Source organism: Lycium ferocissimum, chromosome 9 (assembly GCF_029784015.1).
Source record: "Lycium ferocissimum isolate CSIRO_LF1 chromosome 9, AGI_CSIRO_Lferr_CH_V1, whole genome shotgun sequence".
NCBI classification, from domain to species: domain Eukaryota; kingdom Viridiplantae; phylum Streptophyta; class Magnoliopsida; order Solanales; family Solanaceae; genus Lycium; species Lycium ferocissimum.
The window spans coordinates 27,941,220-27,956,030 of record NC_081350.1 but is presented as its reverse complement, the minus strand read 5'-3'; the positions used below and the strand labels follow the sequence as shown (position 1 = coordinate 27,956,030).

Genomic DNA, 14,811 nt, shown 5'->3' with positions numbered 1-14,811 from the left:
TGTGGGAGGGCATCCATCGATAGATGATTGGAAGAATGTTAAAGTTTTCATTAAGTTCACTTGAGATTTTCTACCAGTAACTTTGAAATTCTCGGGAACTTCATATGTTACTTCCAATTCTTTCTTCCATGAGATCTTTAATCTTCAAAAGATAATTTGCAAATATGTTCGTAGTGAAGATTCTATTTTGATGGGTATGGCTAAAAAGATGGAGCTTAAATTTAACAAATGGGGTACTTTTGAAAGTATGAACAAGTTATTATTCATTCTTGTTGTTTTGGATCCTCAATACAAGTTGAAATATGTGGAATATCTCGTTTAAAAACTCTTATGGTTGTTTGGTGGGGTGAAAAATCGAAAAAGGTGATGGATACTTTGAGTCGCTTGTATGATTACTACATGAGTTCTTTTTGTGGGACTCATACCGATAAACTTGGTGGTCAAACAAGCTTGAATGATGAAATTGATACCATGCATAGTGACGAGATGTGGCAAACACAATGGGAGAAATATTTGGCGTATTTAAGACAATACTGAAAATAAATCGTAACTTGAGAAGTACTTGTTAGATGATTTGGAAAAGACCAAAGAGTTAGATATTTTGGCTTGGTGGAAAGTTTCTTCGGCTAGATATCCAATTATTTCTAGGATGGCAAGAGATGTTCTTTCTATTCCTATTTCTACTGTTGCTTCAATCAACTTTTAGCACCGGGGTCGGATTCTGACTCTTATCGAAGTTCTTTATCACCAAAGACAGTAGAAGCTCTTATTTGCACTCAACAATGGTTAAGATCAACTTCCAAAGAATGCAAGCTTGAAGATCTTTTAGAAGAAATTCAAAACTTGAGATAGTTGAAAAGGGTAAATTTTCATATTTAACTCTTATGAATATGTCTTTTATGTTTTAAAAAGTTTTAAGGCCTACTTTGTTAAACTTTTTTCTTTCTTTTTTCGTAATATACCGGCACTACCTTGAGCATTGATTAGTTTGGATGTTGCAATTGAAATTCATGGTGCAAGCTGTTTGGCTCTTTGGTAGTTAATTTTCGGAGTTGTTGTTGTTTGTTTCACCGAAAGTACTTTTGGGTTATGCTATTGACTTGTTTTTTTGTATTTAATCACACTTTTATGCAAGCAATTAAATGATCTTTCTCTGGTGATAGTTGGGTATATGGTTCTTTTGTGTTGATCATTCGGAGGACTTTTTAAAGACCTTGTTATTTTGTTCAACTTGATTAATAGAAAAGTAATGTATATAATTAACCTTTTATGGGCTAGCCTTCTTAATTTTGTTGTTTATGGAGGTTGTACTACTCATGGATAAGATTAGTGTTGGCATGTAATAGATAACAATGTTTTCTTCAATCGTCCTCGCTATCTTTGAATGAGTTCAGTATCTTTGAAGATTAATGGCAGCTTGCTTTGAAGTTCTACCGATTTTGCATATGAAGGTAGTATATATTTGACATGAGCCTGGATGGAGCGACATGGGTAATGATAAGGATTCATATATCCGATCCCAACTGTCAGAGATTAGCAAGTGTTATTGTTATTGTCGTGAGTATTACATATTAGATAATGTAGAACCTACACCGTTAGTGCAAATAACAAGTGCGGTTCTAGTAAATAAGTTTGTCAATTTTTTTGCATTATAAAATATATTATTACAACCCAAAAAACCGAACCAAACCGATAAAACCGATAAAACCGAAACCGATAGAATTTATACTATAATGGTTTGGTTTGGTTTGAATATTAAAAAAAACCCGCCTTAATTGGTTTGGTTTGGTTTTAACCAAAAACCGGAATCAAACCGACCATGAACACCACTAATGCAATGGGAAAAAGAAAATAAAATAAATTTAAAAAAATTCAAAAAAAAATCTTTTTTTTCGCGGGGGCGGGAGCAGGGGTGGAGGGAGGAGGGTGTGGCGACTCGGTGAAAGGAAATAAAAAATTCAAAACTTTAAAAAAAAAATTGGGTGGGAGGGTGTGTGGGCGGGGGCGAGTGGGAGGAGGAGAAGGGATTGGTGGGTTTTTGAATTAAGCTGGGATCTTTTTATATTTTATAAAAGATTAAGAAGTTTGAAAAAATACATTTTGAATTGCAATTTTTTTAATCTCAAATTTAATTGAATTTTGCTTTCAAGTGATGCCATGAGTCACCTATACTAATTTCACAATTAAAAGATCACCCATAGCTAGTTCTTCCAACACTCCACGTATGAGGATTTGTTGGCATGTGATAGTTGTCAGTTTCCATATCTCGAAAAATAAAAACAATCTTCTCCCATCTCCCCATTGGCAGCCCATGTCTTCTCGAATCTCCAATCATTTTTCATGTTGTAAATAAATAAATAAAATTATTCGCCATTGCTTCACCTTCATTCCTTGAATCACTGCTCTCAATTTATACATATATAGTATGTTGAACAGCACGTGCTATTCCACTTCTAGCATCCAATCACTTAACCCCACGTGTCCCTCTTCTCTTATCTCCACTCTTCATAAACCTGAGATTCACTATATTAGTCAAAATACAAGAACAAGAATTGTTACTTATAATACTAAAAGAAGAAGAAGAAGAATGGCTAGTGTTGCTGCAATGAATGCTGTGTCATCATCACAAGAAGTTGGAGTACAAGATCAAAAGGAGTTGAAAAAAGGAATAGCAGAATTATATGATGAATCATCTGGTATTTGGGAAGATATTTGGGGTGACCATATGCATCATGGTTACTATGAACCACAATCATCTGTTGAATTATCTGATCATCGTGCTGCTCAGATCCGTATGATTGAACAGGCTCTCACTTTTGCTTCTCTTAATGGTAAATTGCCTTATCTTCCTTTGATAGTTTTAAGGGACAGTTTTAAACATATTTGTAGTAATCTATAGTAGTATTAAAGAAAGGATTGTGAGTATAGTTGATTATCTGCACCGCGGATTTAAAATCTTGAATCTGCCTCTAGGTTTAGACACTTTTAATATTATCCATTGAAGAACCTGAAAAGCTTGTCTATTGGAAACGGTCTCTCTAAAGACAAAATTGTCCTGAATGAACCTAGTTCTACAAAGGCAATTTGTACAAGGTAAATTATTTTCAGGGCATAGATTGGCTAATTACAATCAGACCTCTCTATACCGCACCATTTATCTTGCTATATTTTGGTCGCTATAGCGAAATGTTGTTATAGAGAACACATAATCTAACACAACATAACATGAAAAATCGGTTCCAAAAAGAACTTGGCCGTTATAGTAATATATTGTTATAGAGGATGACTGTTGTAGAGAACATATAATATAACATAACATGAAAAATCTGTTCCAAAGAAAACTTTACGTTTATAGTGCAACCAGTGTTATCAAAAGCTAAAAGCGCAAAAGAGCTCTAAGGTCAGCTGGGGCTTTAAGCGCAAAGCTCAAATAAAGTGTGGGCTTTAATGATAAAAGGCGCAACGGTGCAAAAATACAAATATATATGTATATGTTTAGTCCAAGACTAAATAATAAACATCAATAACAAATACTATATAGACAAAGAAATTGTAAAAACATTACGATAAAGTGAAATATGAATTATCTAGTGTCACCTCTTCAAGAGAGGCTCATTGGCAAGGAAAAGTATGTCTTAGAGCCTTGACGATGACACTGAAGCGCACATAAAGCGAGGCGAAGCGCTCACCGTGTTTTGAGCCTCGCTTCAGGGCTTAAGCGCGCCTTTGACAACACTGAGTGCAACCTATCCACTGGCAGGTGCTTGTGCTTTTCATAGGATTTTTTGGTTACTAATGTCAGGGAAAGGAAAACCTTTTCGATTTATCTGACTTGATTATAGTTTAGCATGTTGTAGAATTAATCTTCCTTCTCATTTAATAGGAGACATCTCCCTGCAATCTCATATATGTACTCTGTAATCGATCGCTCTTTTGTTCTTATATGTCTTAATTTCCGAGCATATAATATGCAGAAGATGCAACGAAGAAACCAACGTCCATAGTTGATGTTGGATGTGGGATAGGAGGCAGTTCTAGGTACCTTGCAAAGAAATATGGTGCTCAAGCTAAAGGTATCACTTTGAGTCCTGTACAAGCACAGAGGGCCCAAGCTCTTGCTGATGCTCAAGGATTAGGCGATAAGGTATCTGCTTTTGGGCTAGATTTTCCTTTAAAAGCTATGTGTGAGAAACTTGAATCACTTGAACTTTTCATGAACAAGTTAAAAAGAAATGGTATTGTACTGAATCATAGAGCAGAGGCTAGTGCGTAAGAGTTTTAATAGTGATATCTTAAAGCTATGCCAATTGTGCAAAACGTCTGCTCGTTTATGTTTAATGAATTATTATAACATACTTATCAGGAGATTCTGAACTGAAACATGAAGCTGTGTGATAAATTTTTCAACGGTATAATTGCTGTGTATTGCAGTATCCACCTGAAAATATTTATCTAAAATGACACAGTATGATCACTTCTTGAGTTAGTTGTGAAACACTTAATTTTGCATTAGTTATTTGTATTCCCTTTACTTTATTTTAATTGGATTGGTTCCTAGAGGAAGCTAATAAAGAGGAAAGTTAATTAGTTTCTTCTCAATATCATTTTGATGTCATAGTAATTTTTTTAAAAAAATTTTTTTAAATTACATAGGGGGTAGGGGAAGGGAAAATGGGGAAGGGGATTACAACATGGGGATTCGAACCCTCACCAACAAGGTGAAAGTTCAGGTAGCTAACCAACTGAGCTACTAGATCCCTACAATGTCATAGTAATATTGTAACCTTCATTAGATATTTTGCACTTGGAATTTGCACTCTCTTTTTATTTACCGGAATGCAAATGAGCAGGTTTCTTTTCAAGTTGCAGACGCCTTGAATCAGCCATTTCCAGATGGGCAATTCGACTTGGTTTGGTCCATGGAGAGCGGAGAACACATGCCGGACAAAGAAAAGGTTCATCATATCTGAATTCCTCTTTTTACTTACCCTTTATATATTGCTATAGTGTTTTTTCTAACCTTGTTTCCTTAATTATTAGTTTGTTGGCGAATTAGCTCGAGTGGCAGCACCAGGAGGCACAATCATCCTAGTTACATGGTGCCACAGGGATCTTTCCCCTTCGGAGGAATCTCTCCTTCCAGAGGAGAAAGAACTGTTAAATAAGATATGTAAATCCTTCTATCTTCCCGCATGGTGTTCCACTGCTGATTACGTGAAGTTACTTCAATCTAACTCTCTTCAGGTAAACTAATTCTACTAACTGATATCCACTTGATGTACATTTTTTTGTTCCCAGCTAATGTTGTGGCTAATATGGCAGGATATTAAGGCAGCAGATTGGTCTGAGAATGTAGCTCCATTTTGGCCAGCAGTTATAAAATCCGCACTGACATGGAAGGGATTCACATCAGTAATACGCAGTGGTAAGTTGTGTGTTGTACCAAAATGTGTACTGAGGTACCCCTTTTTCTGTATTTGATTCATTGGAGTTACCTTATCAGGATGGAAGACAATCAAAGCTGCACTGGCAATGCCACTGATGATTGAAGGATACAAGAAAGGTCTCATTAAATTTGCCATCATCACATGTCGAAAACCTGAATAGTAAGTAATATCCTCAATTACCTAGCTAGTTTCTTACCTGTCATTATTTTCTCAACTTTAAATGGTTCATCAGTCAGAATCTTGGAGTTTTTAGTTAGCTAAGTACCAAAGCTTGATAGTATTGATGCTTTCTTGAGATACCAAAGTTGTGTTGGATGGTGACTTCATTTTAGAGTGTCATGTTCAAATGAGAATTTCCTTAGGGTGCTCCCTTTCAAGGTCTCAAGTTCGAAACCCGCTGGGTGCAAACAATTTCGAGGGCCATCGGACTGGGAAACCCCGAATTACCCGTGGTGCACTTGCAAACTCCTTGAGACCCCCGGGATTAGTCGGGGCTCAAAGAGACTCGGACACCCGGTGCTTAATCAAAAAAAAAAAGAATTTCCTTAGGGTAGCTAAAAATAGAAAGCATATTGTTAACTGTTATCATCTTTTATAAATTGAATAACAGATGAGAGGACCTAGTCAACTTATGAACTCCTGATAAACTTTCTTTTTGTCATGACTTTAGATTGAAATGTAGTTGATTGATACATAAATAAATATTTTGGGAATTGGTTGTAGCATATACACAATAGAGTCTGTTTTGCCTTGTTAGAAGCAACAAGTCACATTTTAGCAAAGGAAGTGGAACTTCTCTACTCTTTATCAACTTAATCTCTTTTGTTCCTTTTTATTTGCATAGTTTCTTCAGTTGCAACTTTCTGATTAGTGATTTTCTTACTGCAGATTGTTTGCTTGGCTGTTGATTAATAAACATTGATGGATCTTGGAAGAAAAATAAACTATCTACTTAGGCACAGGAAATGCAACATTTGAATGAACTCCAGATTGCAAGCTGAAGAAATGACTTTGAGGCAGACCTCAAGATAGACTATACCACAGGCATTTTCAGGAGACTACACCAGCTTTAGTAATCCATTCATTAACATATTATTATTGTGCAATATGTTCAAAATAAAAATTCTACAGCCATCTCATAAAGTTCTGCTTTGTACGGTACCAATCATCAAAAGTGTATTGACATTATTTCTTCAGGGGAAAGATCAAGGGTCTCTAGTGCTAAGAAGAATTCCTAAGTTTATCTGCTTATGTTAATGAGTTATAACTTTCAGTTGATAAAGAATTGCCAGCATAACCATAAAAAATCTTTGTGAAAAAGTGTTTATATATTCTTGAAAGGGTGTAAGCTAGTAAGGGCGGAGTTAAAGTTCTAATTACGGGTTTAGCAGAACACAATAGGCAATAGTTGTGGCAAAAACCTTGTATCCGTGTTAAGGAATCCACTTAATTGGTATAAATAATTATCCGGATTCCAATAAGATGCCTTTTCTAGAATTCAAAGCTCATAAATTGAAAATTTTGGATCATGTCAGTTTATGAACAAGTCATTGGAGCAAAATGTCTTTGTGACCTTCTTTTAAGAACCTCTCTTTAATAACACAGATTGCAATTTTCATGTATTCTATTTGATAATAATGATGATATGGAGACTTGTTTGTCAAAGTTGGTTTCTATCTTTTACTATTCTAAGATTATTATTCAACAAAATCGATTAATTGTAATTTAGAAAAACAAGATCTTAACAATCCTTCAAATTAACCTTTTGTTTCCTGATTATAAGAAGGAAATCATAATGTATAGAAGTTTAACTATGTTCAATTTAAGATTTTGTGCAAATGGATGAATGCATCCCACTGAGAGATAAGAAACAAGTTGATTCGTTAACTTGATCAAGTTCCATAATAGAATTATATACGATTAACTGTTCCTTTTTTCTTTATCTTTTTTTTTGTGTAAAGATAACAGCTGAGATTGGAAAAGCAAAAGGAAAAAAAGTACTAACAAATACTTCACGTTTGATGATAGTATGAAGCAAGGGGTGGATTTTCAATATACTGAATTTCAACATAGATATTGACGATTAGATAGACACCTCTACATTGATAATATATATCGTTAATGATGATGGAGAAGTTGGTCCAATATACTCATTATGTCATTGCTTTTGGTATCTTATATTCTTACATTCTGACAAATTATGAATCATCTAAACGTTGTTGTTTTGTCACATATTATTCCCAACCCCCACTTAAATCAATTTTTGAATTATTCTTCTAGAGGGACAAAAGGAGTGCTTTATAGTTTATAGGTCATGGTTCTAATGCAGTGCAAAAATGTACTTTTCTTCACCTGTCTCTTTCTATCTTTTTGGTTTTAATTTGGAATAGTTAAAGATACGAGATCTATGGAGGTTAATCACATCATCTATGGAGATTAATCACATCTTTACAAAAAAAAAATTGTGTACATTAAAGGTTTGTTAATTATGTTGAAGAGTGTTCACAGGTGCAACTCAGTGGAAGACTTATCCACTTCTGTTTTGTGCCATGAAAGATTATATATATTCTCTGCTTAAACATAATTGAAATTGATACAAAAGTTGAACATGGATAACACTTACTCAAATTCTTGTAACAACAGATCACCCAACTTTTCTTATATCACATCAAAAGTCACCTAATAAATATTTGACAAATAAAATATGACATGACTTTTGATTTAGTCCATGTGGACTTTTCCTTCTTCTTTTTTCTTAGTCCACATGGCAAAAAGACATACCCAAAAACCCAAACCACTATTCTCCTCTAATTAAAATAGAGGTTCTCTCTCTCTCTCTGGAAAAATTAGTTCATCATTTTATTAAAATCGTGTCGTCTTCTTTTTCCTTCTTTAACACTTCTTACACTTGTTGAACATAGTCCTTCATGAGTCTGCCTCTTTTTGAAACACCCACATCACTTCGCACACACATAACACTAGAAAATGCAATTTGTTCATCATTTACATTCTCCGCGACTTCAACTTGTTCGTTATTGACACCCTCAAAACCTTTCGTAACGTCAACTTGCTTGTTAGTCACGTCAAATGAGAGAAGGAAAAAGAAGACGACCCGATTTTAATAAAACGATAGGCCAATTTTTTTTAGAAAGAGAGAGAGAGAGAAACTCTACTTTAATTAAGAGAGAATAGGGTTAATAAGAGTTAATTTGGGTTTGAGTCGGGTCGGGTCGGCTCTTATGGCCACGTGGATTGAGAAAAAAAAAGGTCCATGCGGACTAAATTAAATGTCATGTCATATTTTATTTGTCAAATATTTATTGGGTGACTTTTGATGTAATATAGAGAAAGTTGGATGACCTTGTTGTTATAAAACAAAGAAAGATGACCTTGAGAGATCATTGTCCATAACTAGGTGACCTTCTGTGTTACTACTTCCATGGATAAATATATTGTTGCAATTTTTTTAAAGTAAGTAATAGCTTTTCAACAATTAGGATTCTCTCCACCTCAAGGTACTATGAATATAAATGTGGAAGAAATGTGAAAGATTGGATAGCAAATTCGTATAAAGCTTTTAGTTGGTATTCAAATATTGTTATTTTTTCAAAATGGGGTAAGGGAAATTGGAGAGGGGATTACGAGGTAGGGAATCGAGGTGAGAGTTCAGTTAGTCAACCAATTGAGCTACTAACTCGTTTGGCCATGAGATTTTTCACTCTATTTGAAAATCAGCGTTTGGCCATAAAAATTCCAAATATAACTTGAAGTAGTATTTGAAAAAACTAAAACCATGTTTTCACTTTTAATACATTCAAACAACCAAATATTATTTGCAAAAACCATAATCAAACACAACTCAAACTTCAAAATTCCAAATAAAGTGAAAAATATTTGATTTTCATGGCCAAACGCCTACCGAGATTCCCTTGGTATTTAATTAGTCTATTCTTAAAAGGGAAAAAACAGTTCATAGAACAAGTAATTGCATGGTTTTCCCTTCAAAAGGATTGCTCTTTAATTTTTCCCTTCAAATGGACTGATCTTTAATTTTTTGCCCTTCAAAATTGGAGCTAGCATAACTTGTGGATATAATGCGTAAGTATGTCCCTATAGGCATAACTTCGATTTTGAAGGACAAAATTAAAGACCGGCACAAAATAGGGCCAAAAGTGCAAATGACCCGTCATAAAAAACACACTAAAGTGGGCTTGTCCTCATATGTGGGCTTAATGGGCCTGAAAGAGTTATATAGGCCCAAAAATTGTTTCCCGTTGTTCCAACTTCCACCAATGAAAACCTCATTTATGTGTGTGAGAAACTGAGAATTAACTTCTGCTGGCACAATAGTTAATGGCTCTCTCTCATATATTTGGCAATTTTTATTGCACACAGAATTCAAAAACTAATTTAATTTGTGCACATTTTATATTTATCATTTAAGGTAGAGAAAATTTTAAAGGTATAATAAAGAAGTGAGAGTTAAAAACAAACAGCCTTTGGTTATTGACAGTCTGTTGGGTTGAAATGGTGCAAATTAAATACCGGACAAAAGTATTAAAACTTGTTTTTTGTAGGTAAAAAAGATCTTATGTAATTCATCTTTGAAGGCTAATTGAGTAACTATTCATCCTGAAATGACTTTCTTAGTTTCTTATTTTATTTCTGAACAAAAAAAATCATTTGATGAAATATTCAAAACGGCGAAGTTCTAATTAAACACTAGAAGTGTGCAATAATGGTATATATAATTTGGGAGTCGTCTATTTTCCAAAAGATTCTTGTACTTTTCAATAATATGGTCACTGTTCCTTTTTGGTAATCAATGAAGTATTACGTCACAGTTCATACTAACATTTTTTGACAGGCTCAAAAGATGAGGAAAATGAAGGGGGGAAAAAAGGACATCTTTTAATTAAGGTTCTCTTTCTAGTTTACTTAGCTACCACTTAAAGCACCACCTATTTCGAAATAAAATGAAAAGTCTAAAACATTATTTATTGAGAAATCGAGTGAATGCTTTTTTATAGCAAAATATATAAAAATTTCGTCAATTCCTTATTTTTAATATCATTTTTTCGAATAAATATAATACTTCTTTCATCCCAAAAATAATAGTAGCACGGTTAGGCACATAAATCTAACTTTTTTACGTTAACTCGACATCAATGCTTTAATGTTTTTGAAAGAAAGTTTTTAAATATTGATAAGCAACATAAAAAGGTATTTTAAAATTACAGCTTTTACATAGTCATAATCAAAATAAATAAATCTAATTTCTCAAATAGTAAGAATGTCTAATAAATGGAGATTAAAGCAATAATAATTTCAAAAATTAAATCAGCATAATGGTCCTATTGAAATAATGAATATATGTAGATTTTAGGTACAACTCTTAGTCTATTTGACCAAACTTTTAAATGAGCTTATTTTGAAAAGTGTTCTTCAATAATATACTTTTGGCCAGAAATAGATTGAGTAATCAAAACTTTTTAGCAACAAAATTGATCAAATTTCTAAAAAGTACTTTTGGGAGAAACTATGTTTTAGATTTTCAAAAATAGTTTCTGCTTTATCCAATTTCACTTTTTTTTCCTACAAGTTTGGTCAAACACCTTAACTTTGATAAATAAAAATAAAAATAAAAATAAAAAAAATAACACCTTTGGCCTTTAGAAGCTTGGTCAAGCAGGCTACTATTTTGATTGCACACGATGTACAATATTGTATTGGGGTTCAAAGGCCAGCTTTAGGGTGAAGCTGATAAAGCAAATGCCTTAGGTCCAAAATTTTTTAGGGCCCCATTTTCACTATTATAGATAATAAATTAGTTTTTGGAAAAAATGAATATTTTAAAGTAAAAAGTATAATTTTTTAAATAAAAAGTAAAAGAAAACTTTAAAATAGATTTGAACAATTCGAAACACATGAAAAATTATAACCTTAGTGTATCCAGAAACCGATTGATAAAAACAACGAGGTGTACATTTCATGCACGAGAAATCATACTGATCATATTCCAACTAAGTTTATTTCATGAGATGTACGAGAGGCACACGAGATGCACGAGCGTGAGTTAGTTTTATTGAATATAGAGAAAAGACATCATTTAACCCGAACTTGGTTAGCCAAACTAACTTGTATTTATTTACCCCCCTTAACAACTTTCATCCCAATTATTTACCACCCTAAGAAAATAATACCACTCTCACAATGGAGGTGCATTACACTCGCGCCACGTCATTGCCATCATCATTGCTGCGTACGTTGCCAACGTATGTCAAAAATGACTAACCCTTCATTTTTTGTTTTTCTTTTATTATTTTTTCTCTCTTTCTTTCTTCTTTCCTCCTTCTCTCTTTCTTCTTTCTTTCTCCTCAACACCACCCCCCCCGCCCCGCCGCCGCCACACCTCCGCCACCGCCGCCCTTCCGCCGCGCCGCCGCCAAGTAATCAATACTAAAAAATTACCAACCCTTCATTTTTTATTTTTCTCTTCCTTCTTCTTTCTCCTCATCCTACCATAAACACCCATGAAAGAACACCCACGGGAACAACACCCACCATCACCCCACCAAATTTCACCCCATTTTTTTTCAAATTCGTCCAAATTGATTATTTTGGTTGTTATTGTTGGCTATTATTATTATTATTATTATCATTTTTTGGTTTTCGATTTTGATTTTTTGTTTTTCCATTTCTTCCATAATCATTATTCCATAACCACCACCATCTTCTCTTCACAACCCCCTCACCCCCGGCCACCGCGCCCCCCCGCCCCACAGCCCCCTCCCCCACCATCTTCACAACCCCCACCCCCGCGCCCACGCCCCCCCCCCGCCCTCCCCACCACGCCACATCCCCCCACCCCGCGCCCGCCCCCCGCCGCCCCATTTCGTCACGCCCCGTGCCCCCTCCCCCACCATTTCGCCCACACCCCCACCCCACCCACGCCCCCGCTCCCACCATCAATTCTCTTTCTCTCTATATTCTCATCATTCTTTTCTTACCATTTTTGGTTTCTTGATTTTGATTTTTTGTTTTCTTTCAAAAATAAAATTATGAAATAATGATTATGGATGATTTTGGTATGGAATGATGAAATTTGTGGGAGTGATGTTAAGGTGGGTGTGAGTGTGGGTTAAAGATGTGGGTGTTATTGTTATGGGTTATGGTAGATGAGGAAAAGAAGAAAGAGAAAAATAAAAAAGGAAGGGTGAAAGAAGATGGTAGATAGGCATAAGGGGTGAGATAAGGGGCGGGCGTAAAGGGGTGGGGTTTATATAGAAAAAATAATTAATTATTTTTTAATTATATATTATTTTTATTTTATTTTTAATTATATAATAATATATATCTATATATATCGGCGGGCCCACCTTTTCACTCTCTTAATTTTTTTTTTTTTTTTTTTTGCCACGTCCGGCTCTCGGGGTGGTAAATAATTGGGATAAAGTTGTTAAGGGGAGTAGAATAAATACAAATTGTTTAGTTGCTAAAGGCGGAGTTTCACAAGTCGAATAATAAATGACAGTTTTTAATATATTTGAGACATCTTGTTAAATTTAGCTTTAAGCCACCAATTTTATTGAGCAAACCATGTTGGGGTCTAATTAAATTCGAATTCGTACTGAAGTCTCAAATTGGTGGAAATGCTCTCTAACAAAAATAATTCATATTCAAAATTTGAACTCGAAACTTTAATCAAAAATAAAATATTTACCACTCCACCATAGTCTTGTTGATAATGCAAAAAAAAAAATTATTATAAAGAAATAGAGGCTAGACAAAACAAGTACACCGTAGTCACGAGGTGGTGGCCCTCACGTGCCATGCTTAAAGACAAGAAAGTAGGAAAGTAGGAACTGTCCTAACTCCTTAGAATCTACTCAAAAGGGTTCTTTTTCTCATAAAAATACAAATAAAAAAGATCTTCAATTAACTTAATAAAATAATACACTTCATGTTTTGCTCAATAAATGCACTGCAACTTTGCATCTGTCCCTTCCTTTTGGTGTTTGTTTCTTATGTGAGGTAAAGATCACAAGCACTTTCCCCACCCCAAAAGAATCTTTTAAAAATAAAAAATAAAAAATTATGCCTCTCCAAAAAAGCATAGATTTTGCATTTGTGTGTTTGTTTTCCTGTTTGTGGATAAGAAGAAACAGCAACTATAACAAAAGACACTTGCCCTACACTCAATTTATATAGTAGGAGAATTAGTATAAATCAATCAAGATGACATGTTGCTTTATTTTTAATTTTTTTAGCAATAATTATAGTGAAGGAAAGTAGTGAGATCTAGTCGACTTGTCCATTTCACTGAACTAGCTGCTCATTGATAGTAATTTAAACGTGTCTCGAAGAATAAAGGTTCATTATGTGAATTGTGAACTAATAAACCATCAAAAAGAAAATCCAATGTTATTTTCTCCAGTTTTAAATATTAATAGTTTTGACAAACTAAATTTGTTTTAAAATATTATTGTCTTAGCAAAATTTAGAAATTTGTTACTTTTTAAAAATCTATTAATACTGTCCATCATACGAGGACAAATCTTGTTTATTAGTGAAATGAATATAAAGTGATGTTGGTTACACGAGGTTAAAGAATCATCTCACATTCGAATGCAACTGTACAACCTTCATTATTTTGTTTTTCTAATATAAGTTCAGATGCCAATGTTTATTTAATCAATTTATTAGTATAGGTGTGCCGTAAGGGGCATAGTACTCTTTAATACTTAACTATTACTAGAAACCTACTAATTGGAGATTTATGACCAAAATAAACAAATAAATAAAAGAAGAAACAGGAAGAAAAAACCAAAAAAATGATTGTCGTATGTCTACTCACTCCAATTTAGAAAACTCCCTCAGTAAGGAGTGGCGAAATTATTCATTTTGTTGCAATAATTATTATTCTCGCCAATGTCTTCATTATTTGCCGGGGATCCTCAATGGAAATAGTGGCCTTAGAGCCGGATCTTAGGCCCCGTTTGGACATGGTTTGAAGCCCGTTTCAAACCACGTTTGACATCTGATTTGAATATTTTAAGTTGTATTTTCTCTTATATACATAAAAACCTCACAAATTGTGAAAACTATCAAAACATTTTCAATTCTTATACAATCTTACCAAATGAGAAAATCATAGTTTATAACAAAATTAGTACACTACTAGAAGGCTTTTCTAAAAAGTGCAACATCAATTAATCAAATTTTACTTCAATAAAATCGAAAATTTAACATGAATAGTAATGTAACTATTATTTAATATAATCTTCCCACATAAATTAAAGATTGGTAGACATAAATAAACGTTAGTGGAAGTTAATGAGATTGGTAAATGATTGATGGGGGT

At 34.0% G+C, this 14,811-nt stretch overlaps 1 protein-coding gene across 1 annotated transcript; it reads left to right on the top strand.

Moving 5' to 3' along the window:
* Positions 1 to 2,333: 2,333 nt before the first annotated feature.
* Positions 2,334 to 6,678, top strand: LOC132030129 (gamma-tocopherol methyltransferase, chloroplastic). The gene is made up of 7 exons (XM_059419626.1): positions 2,334 to 2,831; positions 3,975 to 4,144; positions 4,851 to 4,955; positions 5,041 to 5,244; positions 5,323 to 5,425; positions 5,504 to 5,606; positions 6,336 to 6,678. Coding segments are annotated over exons 1-7 (1,092 nt in total). The 5' UTR covers positions 2,334 to 2,425; the 3' UTR covers positions 6,337 to 6,678.
* The last annotated feature ends 8,133 nt before the right edge of the window (positions 6,679 to 14,811 follow it).

Bases quoted from the DNA above. Each gene is read 5' to 3' on its own strand.
- LOC132030129 (XM_059419626.1), top strand. From the start codon at position 2,426: ATGTTGAACAGCACGTGCTATTCCACTTCTAGCATCCAATCACTTAAC. The intron at 4,145-4,850 runs GTATCTGCTTTT...GCAAATGAGCAG, and splicing joins CTCAAGGATTAGGCGATAAG to GTTTCTTTTCAAGTTGCAGA. The intron at 4,956-5,040 runs GTTCATCATATC...CTTAATTATTAG, and splicing joins ACATGCCGGACAAAGAAAAG to TTTGTTGGCGAATTAGCTCG.